Source organism: Hoplias malabaricus, chromosome 13 (assembly GCF_029633855.1).
Source record: "Hoplias malabaricus isolate fHopMal1 chromosome 13, fHopMal1.hap1, whole genome shotgun sequence".
Taxonomy (NCBI): domain Eukaryota; kingdom Metazoa; phylum Chordata; class Actinopteri; order Characiformes; family Erythrinidae; genus Hoplias; species Hoplias malabaricus.
The window spans coordinates 23,415,733-23,429,315 of NC_089812.1; the positions used below are offsets into that span (position 1 = coordinate 23,415,733).

At 42.7% G+C, this 13,583-nt stretch overlaps 1 protein-coding gene across 7 annotated transcripts in view; it reads right to left on the reverse strand.

The window, feature by feature from the left end:
* Window positions 1–4,840: 4,840 nt before the first annotated feature.
* Window positions 4,841–13,583, reverse strand: part of si:dkeyp-72e1.9 (syntaxin-binding protein 4) — a 45,471-nt gene continuing 36,728 nt past the window's right edge. For all 7 annotated transcript variants that reach the window (XM_066642958.1, XM_066642960.1, XM_066642959.1 and 4 more), the window contains exons 14-22: window positions 13,409–13,536; window positions 12,562–12,654; window positions 11,444–11,509; window positions 10,710–10,898; window positions 9,774–9,890; window positions 9,354–9,403; window positions 9,136–9,266; window positions 8,120–8,177; window positions 4,841–7,643 (exon numbers count right to left, since the gene is read on the reverse strand). In XM_066642958.1, coding sequence (XP_066499055.1) covers window positions 7,592–7,643; window positions 8,120–8,177; window positions 9,136–9,266; window positions 9,354–9,403; window positions 9,774–9,890; window positions 10,710–10,898; window positions 11,444–11,509; window positions 12,562–12,654; window positions 13,409–13,536 — 884 coding nt within the window. In that variant the 3' untranslated portion in view covers window positions 4,841–7,591. The remainder of the gene's footprint in view (window positions 7,644–8,119; window positions 8,178–9,135; window positions 9,267–9,353; window positions 9,404–9,773; window positions 9,891–10,709; window positions 10,899–11,443; window positions 11,510–12,561; window positions 12,655–13,408; window positions 13,537–13,583) is intronic.

Here is a 13,583-nt window from a genome sequence, read left to right on the forward strand (position 1 = left end):
TCAGAATGTTCCTTTAAGCATCCTGCTATTCTACACATGGTAAAAGAAAATTCTGCATCAGAGAAGAACAATGCAGATAACAGCTCACATGATACAGCTGAGGAAACAAAAGCTCTTGTGTCTGCAGTGTGTGGAACAGATGAACACACTGGGGTCGGGAATGATGCATGTATACTTCCCATTGTACCTGTGCAAGTAAAACACAAGAAAGGCACACAAATTATTAAAACATATGCATTCTTGGATCAAGGAAGCACAGCAACTTTTTGCACTGAGGACTTGGTGAAGAAGTTGAACATCCGAGTTAGAAAGACGAAGTACCTTCTTCGTACCATGTCACAGGAACAGAAAGTGAGCAGTTATGTTCTAAAAGATCTAGAGGTGTGTGGTTTAGGCGGACAAGATTACATCAAGCTGCCCAATGTTTATACACACCCATACATACCTGCCAAGAGAGCCAATATACCACGGAAGAAAGACTTGGAGAAATGGTCTTACTTGAAACGAGTCCATCTCCCAAAGCTGGAATCGGAGATTGGTCTTCTCATCGGTGCTAATGCCCATAAGGCTATGGAGCCGTGGGAGATAATTAATAGCCAGAACGATGGACCATATGCTGTGAAGACTGCTCTAGGTTGGGTAGTCAACGGACCAGTCAGCAGATGTCAAGAGAAGGAATCTGATGATGTTGATAGACAGAGTTTCTTTGTCAACTGCATCTCTGTGTTAAGTATTGAGGACATGCTGATTAAGCACTATGATGCTGATTTCCCAGAACGCCGGTGTGAGGACAAGAAAGAGCCATCACAACAGGACAAGCAGTTTATGCATGTTGTATCGACATCTGCACGTCTTACAGATGGTCATTACTGCATTAAACTGCCTCTGAAGGATGATGGGGTGAAGATGCCATATAACCGAGGTATAGCTGAGCAAAGGCTTAACTCCTTGAAGAGGAAGTTCAGAAGAAATTCAGACTTCTTTCAGGAGTATAAAGACTTTATGAATAGCATCTTAGAGAAAGGCTATGCCACAAAGGTTCCAGAAGAGCAACTGAGTCGCAGTGACGGCAGAGTATGGTTCATCCCGCACCATGGGGTGTACCATCCAAAAAAGAGGAAGATGAGGGTCGTGTTCGATTGCGCGGCAACTTACCAGGGAACATCGTTAAACGATAAACTACTACAAGGGCCTGACCTTACAAACACTCTTATTGGAGTGCTGCTTAGGTTCAGGCAGGAGCCTGTTGCCATAATGGCAGATATTGAATCCATGTTCTACCAGGTGCGTGTTCCAAATGAAGATGCAGATCTGTTGCGCTTTCTTTGGTGGCCAGGTGGCGATTTATGTACAGAAGCGACAGAGTATAGGATGTGCGTGCACCTATTTGGAGCCACCTCATCCCCCAGTTGTGCATCGTATGCACTAAGAAGAATAGCACAAGATGCAGATGTGACGACTTCGCCAGAAACTATTCAGACAGTTCTTAGAAACTTCTATGTGGACGACTGTTTAAAATCAGTTGCTACAGAAGAAGAAGCTGTTAATCTTAAGAAAGAGCTAACAAATTTATGTGCCAGAGGCGGGTTCCACTTGACCAAGTGGGTAAGCAACAGTAGAGCCTTGCTGTGCTCCATCCCTGTCGATGAAAGAGCAGCTGAAGTTAAAGATTTGGACTTGCAGCATGATGAACTACCAGTAGAACGGGCATTAGGCATGCAGTGGTGCACAAGTTCTGATAGTTTCAAATTCAAGATACAGCTGCCAGACAAGCCTTGCACAAGACGAGGCATCTTATCCGTTGTTAGTTCCGTGTATGACCCAATGGGATTTTTAGCGCCATTACTTCTACCCGTCAAGCTTATTCTGAGAGATCTCTGCAAAGAGAAAAAAGGCTGGGATGAAGAAATTTCAGAGAAGCCACGTCAGATATGGCAGAAATGGTTAGCAGACCTTGAGAAGCTGTCAGAACTTAGTGTGAGCAGGTGTTTTAAGTTCAATTCATTCGGACCCACAAAGACTGTACAAATCCACCATTTCTCAGACGCAAGTCAAGATGGATATGGGGTTGTGTCGTATCTCCTGTTGACTAACGAGAGAGAAGAGAAACATGTTTGCTTTTTGATGGGAAAATCCAGAGTCGCTCCTCTTAAGCAGGTTACAATTCCAAGAATGGAGTTAACAGCTGCAACGGTTGCAGTCAAGGCTGACCGGATGTTGAAAGAAGAACTTCAAGTTCCTCTGACGGATTCGGTTTTCTGGACAGATAGTATGACAGTACTAAAGTACATTGAAAATGATGCCCTTCGTTTCAAGACATTTGTGGCGAATCGTGTCTCTTTCATTAGAGAGGCCACTACATCAGCTCAGTGGAAGTACGTCAACACCTCTCTGAACCCAGCTGATCAGACATCAAGAGGATTGAAAATCGAGAGCTTTATGACAAGTAAGAGCTGGTTTCAAGGGCCTAGTTTCTTGAGTAATAAGAATGAGTGGCCAGATCAACCTAAGCAGTCTACTTACCTGTCAGAACACGATGAAGAGGTGAAGACTTCAGCCGCTGTGTCATGTACAAATACAGTGGTAGACAACCTAGATTTAGTAAGCCAATTTGTGGAGTATTACTCCAGTTGGCACAAATTGAAGAAAGCAACCGCCTGGATTTTGCATTTAAAAGAGATGTTGCAGTATCTAAGTAGAAAGAGAAAAGAGTTTGAGAAGGCTATACAGAAGTCTGAACGTGACACACAAAAATGCAGATCAATGGTTAAAGAATACATGATCACGTGTAAGAAGAATCTAGAAAAGAAGACGCTTACAGTGGAGGATCTATCCCAAGCTGAAATGGAACTGATCAAATACAGTCAGAGACAAACTTATGTTGAAGAAATAAAAATTCTGCAACAGGGAAGCACTCATGTCAGAAGAAACAGCACAATTTTCAAATTGGATCCATATTTACAAGATGGTGTGTTGAGAGCAGGAGGGCGTCTAAATAGATCGGCGATGCCTGAGGAGGCCAAGCATCCTGCCCTTTTGAACAAACAACACAGAATAGCCCACCTTATTCTTCATCACATTCACAAAGAAACAGGACATGGGGGCAGAAATTATGTATTGGCAAGATTAAGACAACGGTATTGGATACCTAAAGCTAATTCAGCAGCAAGAACCGTGATATCAGAGTGCAACCTCTGCAGAAGACTGCGTGCAAAGGTCGGAGAACAGAAAATGGCAGACTTGCCACAAGACCGTCTGCTTCCTGATAAACCGCCTTTTACAAACACAGGTGTGGATTATTTTGGTCCTTTCGAGATCAGACGAGGACGTGCCAAAGTTAAACGTTATGGAGTGCTTTTCACATGTCTGACAGTCAGAGCAGTGCATTTAGAAGTCGCCCATTCTCTTGACACTGATTCGTGTATTAATGCTCTACGCCGTTTCCAAGCCAGAAGAGGACAAGTGTCAGTCATTCGTTCAGACAATGGCACAAATTTGGTTGGTGCAGAAAGAGAGCTGAGACAGGCATTGAAAGAACTGGACCAGTCCCGTATCAATGAAGCCATGATGCAGAAAGGAGTGCGGTGGATTTTCAACCCTCCTACTGCATCTCATCACGGCGGCATCTGGGAGCGTCAAATTCGTACAGTTAGAAAGGTGCTGAATTCGGTTGTGAGGCAACAATTGTTAGATGATGAAGGACTACAGACCTTTCTGTGTGAAGTTGAAAGCATCATCAATGGGAGGCCTATCACCACAAACACAGATGATCCCAGTGATCTTGAACCGTTGATGCCGAATCATCTGCTGCTATTGAAGAAACAGCCCAGCATACCTCCTGGTGTGTTTGTTAAAGATGATGTCTATGCAAGGCGGCGCTGGAGACAAATCCAATATATGGTGGATCTTTTTTGGAGAAGGTGGACTCAGGAATATTTGCCACTTTTGCAAGAGAGGCAAAAATGGTTTGGGCTGAAGAGAAGCTTCAAAGTTGGAGATGTTGTCCTTGTTGCTGATCCATCCCTGCCACGAAATTCCTGGATGTTGGGCAGAATTATAAAAGTCATGCCAGACTCCAGAGGGGTAGTCCGAAGTGCTGAAGTTCGGACGAAGACCAGCATCGTACAAAGACCCATTACTAAATTGTGTCTATTGCAGGGAGAGGAATGAAAGAATAGAAAGACTTACCTGCGTAAACTAGTAAATGTAAATTGTGTAAAATAAATGGCTCTGTTTTGAGTTTAAGTTGGTAATTGATATGCTAAGGCCTAGTCAATTAGGGGCCGGGTTATGTTAGAGCCATTTTTTGTTTATTGTATAGTAAATTTGGATTCAATATTTAATTAATATTTGTAACAGAATTTTGAGTTGTATTTATAGTAAGCAACATTATAGTAAGTAAATTTATAGTATAAGAACTTAGAAATGTAATTGTTTTAATATGATGTAATCTGATTGGTTGCTGAGTTTAGTATAAATACGTGAGGGTGCATAGAAGACGGCAGAAGTCTCGAGCCTAGGAGCAACACAGTCTTTTGACCGTCACACTACTTACTTTAGAAGTCAGGAATTCATCTTTTGTTTTGTATAATTTTAAGTTCATAGTAAAGATACAAACAAAAACGAAAAGTTTGGATTCGAGACCTTTTATTTTCTGATACGTGTCGCGTGTAAAAGCCACTTCGAGGTTCGAGATTAGTGAGTTAGCATACTACACTCACAGTCGTACATAATGTTCTTTTAACAAGCAAACTTCTGATGTACCTTGAAGGTGAGAGGAACGTGTTAATTTATTTAATATCAGATTAATAATGCATGCTGGGTATTGTAATGAGAGGACAGTGTGGTCAAGAAGAATCCTGATTTAATTTGGAATAAAAACATGAATTCAGTGCTTTATTCTCTTCCCTTTAATAAAAACAATAGAACAAAAGAAGTTAAAAGATATGTAGGCCACACATATGATGCAATCTATTACATTACAGAACTACGATATTATCAGTTCTATTAGAGCAAGTGCATTTAATAATATCAACAAAGTCAATCTGACACAGGAATGCACTGTTAAAGTAAAAACCGCTGGGCAGGGGCAGAACCGGCCAATCACAGTCAATGGAGCTGTATCCTCAAGCGTCCAATAACGTCACTCAGAGTGGATCTCATGTCTCTAACTGCTGCCTCCTTGACTCCTCTGTGCACTCACTGATCTCATGCCAAAATCTTTAAAATCCTTGTCCAGTCATCGAATAAACTCATTAAAGCAACAATATGTAATATTTTTACCTTAAAATCAGTTTTGAAATCATTGTGATGTTCCACTGAGCTGTAATAGGGAGAACAGAGCCTGTTTTTGTTACTCCGTACTCTGCAGAAACTGCACTATGTAACTTGGAAACCACCCACTCCTCCCCACTGATTTCAGTACAGTGCTGTTAAAAGAAATTACACACACCCCTTCACCACTTGCCTGCAGCTGGAAAGCCCTGCCCAAAGTTGAGGGGATTGGTTCCTTAGGTGTGTAAGGTATGAAACCTTGGGTGTCAAAGAGAGGAGTCCAGGATGACCAAATTAAGGAATAAGATCCACCCTGATTTTTTTATTGCCAGGATTCTTACTGATACAAAAACATCTGTAGAGCAACATCGGATGGTTATACCGGTGAAACGATGTATCGGTCAGGACGTGTGGGAGCATGGTTAAAAGTTTGTGGACACCTTGTCCAACACCAGGAGAGTGTTCCTCTGTGCTTCACAGCCTTTATTCTAATAGGACGGCTTTGGGGCAGAACATTTCTGAGCCTAACCAGAGCAACATTGGAGGGGGTGCCATTGCTGTGCGGAACTGATGGAAGAACGAGTGAGGTCAGGTACTGCTCAGCGACATCATTCCAACTCACCTCAAAGGCAATGCAGGGTGGATTTATACCACTCTAGCCCACACCTGGCATTGGGCATGGTGAGCGCAGACTCATGTGCAGCTGCTCCAAAGAGTTCCATCCTATCTGACAGTTTTCTACAGAGCATATACCATTTACATCTCTGTCCACACTGGGTGCAGCTCAAAGCAGCTGAATGAATATGGAGTTAAATCTCTGACGCAAATATCTGAAAGTGAATTTTATAATGAATTCATATATCATTCATTGTCTGTAACCACTTATCCAATTCTTATCCAAGGGTTGCGGTGGTTCTGGAGCCTACCCGGAATCACTGGGCACAAGGCAGGAACACGCGGGAGGGGGCGCCAATCCTTCACAGGGCGACACCCACTTGCACATTCACTCACATACTCACCTACGGACACTATTGAGTCGCCAATCCACCTACCAACATGTGTTTTGGGACCATGGGAGAACACACCAAACTCCTCACAGACCCAGAGCAGGACTTGAACCCACAACCACCATGCCGCCCAATGTGAATTTTAAATATTATTAAAGTTATAGTCATCTGAGTGTTTAATATTTGAATTAGATTTATTTGGCATTTGATAAACCTGAACTTGTCAGGTAGTAAAACAATCAGATCATAAAAATTCAAATCTTAAAAAAATATGAATCTAGGCCAGAGGTCGTCCAGTCAACAGAGATTAATTTATGGGTCTGATTTTTCTTTTATCAGAAGCTTTAACATCTGAATATTTCACCAGTTTCAAGTTGATCAAATGATAATTAAAATACAACATTTTCAGATAAATTCAAATATACAGAATTCAGATAAACAATTAAACTATTCAAAATTCAGATTCAAATACTTTCTTTATGATTTAGCTCCATATGAACTAATTTTAATTGGTTTCCACATACTTTTGGCCATCATGCGTAAGTTGTGATATGTCAGTGTCCGATACAACTTTCGGCGTCATAATAAATGTCTCAGAGTATAAAATCTACAAAAACGTCAAAGCACTTCTCAGAGCATGGGGTTTATTGTCCAGCTCTGCTCGTGAGTTCTCCACTCTGCTCGTCCTGCCTTGAGTTCACATGAGTTCAGATGACTGGAACTGACGGAGAAGCAGAAACTCAGCTACACTGAAGCAAAGTCACAACACTCCTTCGTGTACAGCTCCTTTTCCACTGATTTTCTATTAAATATGACACAGACACAGTTAGAACACGGCCAATGGTTTTGAGGATGGAAAAGCAGAACATACCACCAAGAAATCTAAATATTTAACAGCTCTGCGTTTTGTCCGTCCCTTTGATATTGGATCATCCGAGACGCATGTTAATACCAGGTGTGAATGGGGCTTAAAGGAGAGGGGACATGTGATGGCAAAGTAAGGACTTCCCAATGAACCTGCAGTCAGTAAATAAATATTACGAACCAAAGCGCAGTGGTGACGTCCCTCTTCAGTGTTCTGACTTTGCTTCTGGACACTCGTGGCGTTACACTGTTGAGTTAAACACGTAAATATACATTGTATGTATTAAAACACGAGCAAGTGGTGGAACGAGTAAAGCCCTCCTCTAACTGGACGTTTCTCCTGTGTGTGGAGGAAGAGATCCGTTCAGACACTCCATCTCTGTGTGAAGTGTGTTTTTCTAACAGTCTCTGGACGTTTCTCTGTCTGTTCCAGATGGTCCTCTACTTTACAAACAGCGCTTCTCTTTCGGGGGGACTCCAGGGGGCCAGGGGTTCACTCTACACAAACACAAACACACTTACGTTACAAAAAATCTCAACTTGGATTTATAAACAATAAAATTTTTAGAGCACTTTGTTGAATATGAGTGAGTGAGTGAGTGAGTAAATGACATGCACATAAACTGCCCACCAGAATTTCATCATCATCATCATCATCATTTTCTTCTCCGCCCACCAGAATTTATCACTGCATATTTTTTCCCTAATAAATCCCCAAGTTTTTGCAGATTATTTCCCATATTATTATTTGTCTCAAGTTCCCCCCATTAGTGAGTCTACCCTGATCTCACACACTGCCCTGTGATCTGCGAACCCTGTTCTCTGGTCCTTCCTGGACTTCGGGGACGACCTACTGCTCTACTGAGGGCAGAGTGTGCTCTGAAGGTGGCCCGCTGAGACGCGATGTGAAGTGGACCAATGAAGTTCAGAAAAGTTCAGACTGTCCTGGGTGTTGTTTTTGTTCTGGAACTTACTCAACAGTGCACTCCACCAAAGAGCCGGACACACACCCCTCCAAGAGCTTCGGCACAGCTGCATGACAAAAAACATACACACACACACACACAAATTAACCAAGGCTTTCAGTAATCATTCAGGAAGTGTGTTAAAAATGTCAGATGTAACAGATAAAAGACATGTAACCGGACTGAGAAGAGTCCACAACCAAAAACACCCAGCCAGCAGGGTCCTGTGGACAGTGTCCTGTGTCACTGGTGAAGTACTAGAGGGCGACCAACACAAACTGTGCATCGACTGTCTGCTGTGCTACTGTCACTTTACATCTACAAGGTGGACCAGCGAGGTAGGAGTGTCTCACAGAGTGGACAGTGAGTGTAGAAACAATGGGGTCACTTACTTACAGCTGCCACACTGCAGTGAGTGTGATGTGAATATTTGTCTGTGTACAGTCGGAGGGATATTATGTAAGATCGAAGTGTGTATTAATGATGCACATGGTGTGTGTGTGTGTGTTCAGTCCTGAAAAACACACTGGCCACGTGTCCTAACATCTGCGGGACCAGTCAGAGTGTCCGAACACTTCAGGTCACCGCTCACTTTAATCAGCGCTGATATAAAGCTGAGAGCGTCTGAGAACTCCAGCCTCTTCCATAGTAACAGCACCATGGGGTGAAATGTATGTGGACACTTGGTAATCCAGCGTTAGGCTCACATGCAGCTGCTCTAGAGAATCACAAAGATTTTCAGGTATGTGTGTGTGCGTGTGTGTGTATACCATGCACTTTCAGGTGTTCGCATGTGTGTTAGTGTTTTTAAATACAGTGTTTCTTAGAATGTGTGTGTTTCAGTGTGTGTATGTACTGTGCTCTTTAGATGTTTTTTTTGTGTATAAATGTGTGTGTGTGTGTGTGTGTGTGTGTGTATGTATGCATGTAGGTACTGTGCTCCATGAGGGGTCTGTGTGTGTGTGTACCATACTATTTTAGGTGTGTGTTTGGGTGTGTTACTCTGTGTGTGTGTGGGTACATACAGTGTTCCTCCACACAGAGAGAACACATTCCTTCCACCAGTTCCTTGGCCTCTGCGGCGAGTTGAAGGGCGGAGTCAGGGACTGGAGAGGGCGTGTCCGGGCTGTCAGTGGCCGGTGATGACCTCGCGCTCCTGAGAAAGCAGACAGTGACCTCACAAAGACTAACCGCAGACAGCAGAGTGTAAGGGTAGTGTCAGTTTTGTGCATGAGTCACTCACCCGTTTTCTGTCCCAGTCAAACTGGAGGAGGAGAGAACCTTGTGCACGTTCTGTTAGAAAACAAGAGACAAGTTTACAGCCTTTAGATCCACTCACAGTATTTATTAAATGGATATACCCCCACTCACTTCTCCACAGTGGAACACAGTTCTGTTTCATAATGAAACGTCTGTGACCTGCTTTGGTCTAAACCCCACAAGCCCCACAGTAGGGTTCTCCCCCTGTCTAAACAGCCCTGTTCAGAACGCCCGCTTTCAGCACCTGTTCCTTTAAATGATAATAAGCCACTTGTTGTTCACCCCAACCCCGCACGCACAGCAGTGAAGAGCGACCCGTTCAAGAACCAGAGTTCTTTTAGTGGAAAAGGACTACATGGATAAATGTGTGAATGCACACAGCACACGGGTGTTTTCAGTTCACCTGAGCAAACCCCAGCAGCTTCTTGTTGGAGATTTCCAGATTTTTCCTGGACACTTCTGAGCGTCTGAGTTGACTGTCGATGATAGAAAGCCTCTTATTCAGCTCCATCATCTCCTCCTGCAGTGAGAAGAGACTCATTAATAACCTGCTCCACACGTCTGAGGATTAAAGCTTTAAAAGGATTTACAGCTCAACAAGTCTCTGATTCTCTGACTCCAAACGGACCCTCGCTAACACAGCCCCCGCTCTCAGACACGTCTTCCACAGCCAGCGGCAGCTTCACGCTCAATAAAAACTCATTAGGGACCAAGTAGAGTAGATTTCACACTGGCCACTTTATCAGAAACACCCCCCTCTACTGACACTCACTGGCCATTTTATCAGAAACACCCCCTTTCTACTGACACTCACTGGCCACTTTATCTGAAACACCCCCCTTCTATTGACACTCACTGGCCATTTTATCAGAAACACCCCCTTTCTACTGACACTCACTGGCCACTTTATCAGAAACACCCCCTTTCTACTCACACTCACTGGCCACTTTATCAGAAACACCTCCTTTCTACTCACACTCACTGGCCACTTTATCAGAAACAACCCCCTTCTACTCACACTCACTGTCCACTTTATCAGAAACACCCCCCCTTCTACTGACACTCACTGGCCACTTTATCAGAAACACCCCCCTTCTACTGACACTCACTGGCCACTTTATCAGAAACACCCCCCTTCTACTCACACTCACTGTCCACTTTATCAGAAACACCCCCTTCTACTGACACTCACTGGCCACTTTATCAGAAACACCCCTCTTTTACTCACACTCACTGGCCACTTTATCAGAAACACCCCCTTTCTACTGACACTCACTGTACACTTTATCAGAGTCAGTGTTAGAGTCTGAGTTAGAGTCAGTGTTGGCATCAATCTGACCTTGGTGACCTCTGTGCTCCTGTGTTTTTTCCCGGTGAGCTGGTCTTTCAAGTCTTTAATTTCTGCCTCCAGCAGCTGGATGACCTCCTCGTAGTCCTGCTCCACACTGTTGTTCTGCCTCTGGACTGCCTCTGCTGCCTGGAGACGGCTCTTCAGACACTTATTCTCCTCCACCGTCGCTGAGGCTTTCTGAAAACACACACACACACACACACACACACACACACACAATAAAGAGTATTACCACTGGGAAATACTCAGGATCAATAAAAGCAAAGTTTCATCAGAGCCATTTCTGAACAAACAGAGCCTTAAAAACTTTCTCTCAGGTCATTTTAGTCTCCATAACATTGCATTAAAATTCATTAATTATTTATTATTATTATTATTATTATATCTCTATAACAATATGTTTAACCTGTAAATTATGATTTTTATCCATTTATATTTTTACATTATTGTAATTATGACTTAATTGTGGTTACACTGTTTACACTTGTATATTTTATCATTTTTATTTTAAAAACTTTTCAGTGAATAAATTTGAGCTGTATTTATGTATGGTGCTATATACGAAAGGTGCTATACAAATAAATATTATTATATTAAATAATAATTATTATTATTATTTTGTAAAAAGAGTGTTTTTATAATATGGATACCCCCATGTGGGGGACGCACACTCACACGCATATAATTTTTTATTGTTGCACCATTAATAACAAAGGCTTTACCTCCGTGGTTTTCTGAAGCTCCTCCTCTAGAGTTTTCTTACTGGACTCCGTGTCCTTCAGCACACCCTGGGAACATCAGAGTTCTTAGAGAAACATCTGCCCAAACACCCACCATTTTATAGAAATAACTCAGAACAAACCCAGAGTGTGTACACTTAAATAACACACATTCTTTTTTTTTTTTGTTGGTAATGCCCAGTTTTTGCTGAAATTTCTCCCCAAGTATCACTCATCTCTAGTCTCCCCCTAATCACACATAGTGCTCCCGGCCTCAGGAAGGTGGGATACCTGTGCTTCCTCAGTAACACATGAGGCAGAACCACTGCCTTTTTTAGAAACTCCAGCTAACACAACACTGAGCAGCTCAACGCTTTGGAGGAGAGCACACACTGCTCAGATCCACCTTAAATGGCGCAGCAGATGCCATTTACATGCACCATTTAAGGTGGAATGGAAAGCTGACTCGATTGTGTGGTCTGTGAGGAGAGTGTTGTATTTTGCTCAGTTCTCTGTGGGCTGAGTGTCATTGGTGATGAACTTAAACCTGTTCCTTAAGTAAACAGCCATAACGTTAACATCAAGAGGCCTCACGACACTGAATGTTGGTGTTGATCTGTTAATCCACAGGAGAACAAAAGAGAACCACAACACTGTCATTGAAGAGCGCCCTGTTTGCAATTTGCATGTCTCAATACATTTATGAGCTTTTATTAGTGTCCCTGAGGTAAAGGGCATTAGGAGAAAAAGACTTACTACCTCATAACTAGAAAAAGAATAACTACCTCAATAGCAGCTAATCTTATAGTTCAGTTAAAGATCACTCTCCATAACATAAGCATCACCTCCTACATACGCTGTGATGTATTTGTTTGTACATTTCTCTTGTAATATCAGCTAAATTAACACAGTACATGCTCCTCACACGGTCTACTCCATTCTGTTTTTCTCTTGCTGCCCTAAGTCGGGACCACAATACTGAAAACAACATGGAGTGTTCTTAAGGACTCCTGGCCTTGGATGGCTGAGACATCTCAGGGTTAGGACCAGTGCCCTCCTGAAGAGAGGGTCAGAATAGTCTGCTGTAACACTGCTGACCTAGGTGTACTGGGGCTGTTTACCTTGAGCTGCTTCATCTGCAACTGGAGCTGCTTCACCTCCGACTGAAACGGCTCCATCTCTTCACTGCTGGAGCTGCACTCTGACTCGTACGTCTGATACAACACAACACGCAATCATCTTTAATTAAACACACTTAAAGCAACACTAAGTTATATTTTACCTGAAAAGTCCCTTCATGAGTGTATTTCACTTTTACAGCACTGTCCTGAAATCAAGTAACAAGGTGGGAGGGGGAGTTTTAAAAACACCCTTAGACTCCATCTAAAGAATCCCCTAAAGAGTTCATCTCCTACCCTCCTCCAAAAGTCAAACACTGCAGTTTCTGCAGTGCTGAGCCCAGAGTAGCAAAGACAGATGCTTTGTTCTCCTTATTACAACTCAGTGGATCATCACAGTAATACTAACTCTATAATTTTATGGTAAAAATACTACTTAGTGTTCCTTTAAAGAAGCAGTTTGTCATTTCTGAAACCAAAAATTAACTCCAAACAGGGATAAACATTATCATTTGTTACGTTTACACTTTCTCTTCAGGTTACACTGACAACTAGTGGTCTGGATGTGAGACTCTGTTCCAATCCTATTTTAAGGGGGTCCCTCTGTATGCCTCTATATGGCTGGTTCATTCAGGGTCAACTTTGCCGTCTCATGTGAGTTACACCGAAAAAAATAATATGTGATCATCATCATAAAAACTGTTCCTTGCAGGGGTCAGGTTCTACATTATTTTCAGTCAAACAAAGATTATAATACAGTTACTTTGTCTATTTGGGAAAGAAATGAGCCGACTCCAGTCAAGGGTCAACCAAACCCTCATGCCTGTTATTTACAAAGAAGGGAACTTACAGGTGAGTGGAAGGCGGAGGTGTCCATCAGACTTGCTGCTTCGTGATAGGAGAACATGAAGGGTCCCTGTGCTAGCCCCACCTCCTCCAGCTTATCATGATACACACTCCTTGTTGCCTCCACAAAATCTGAGTCAGAAACAGAAGCACACAAGTTTACAGAGAAAAACACACCA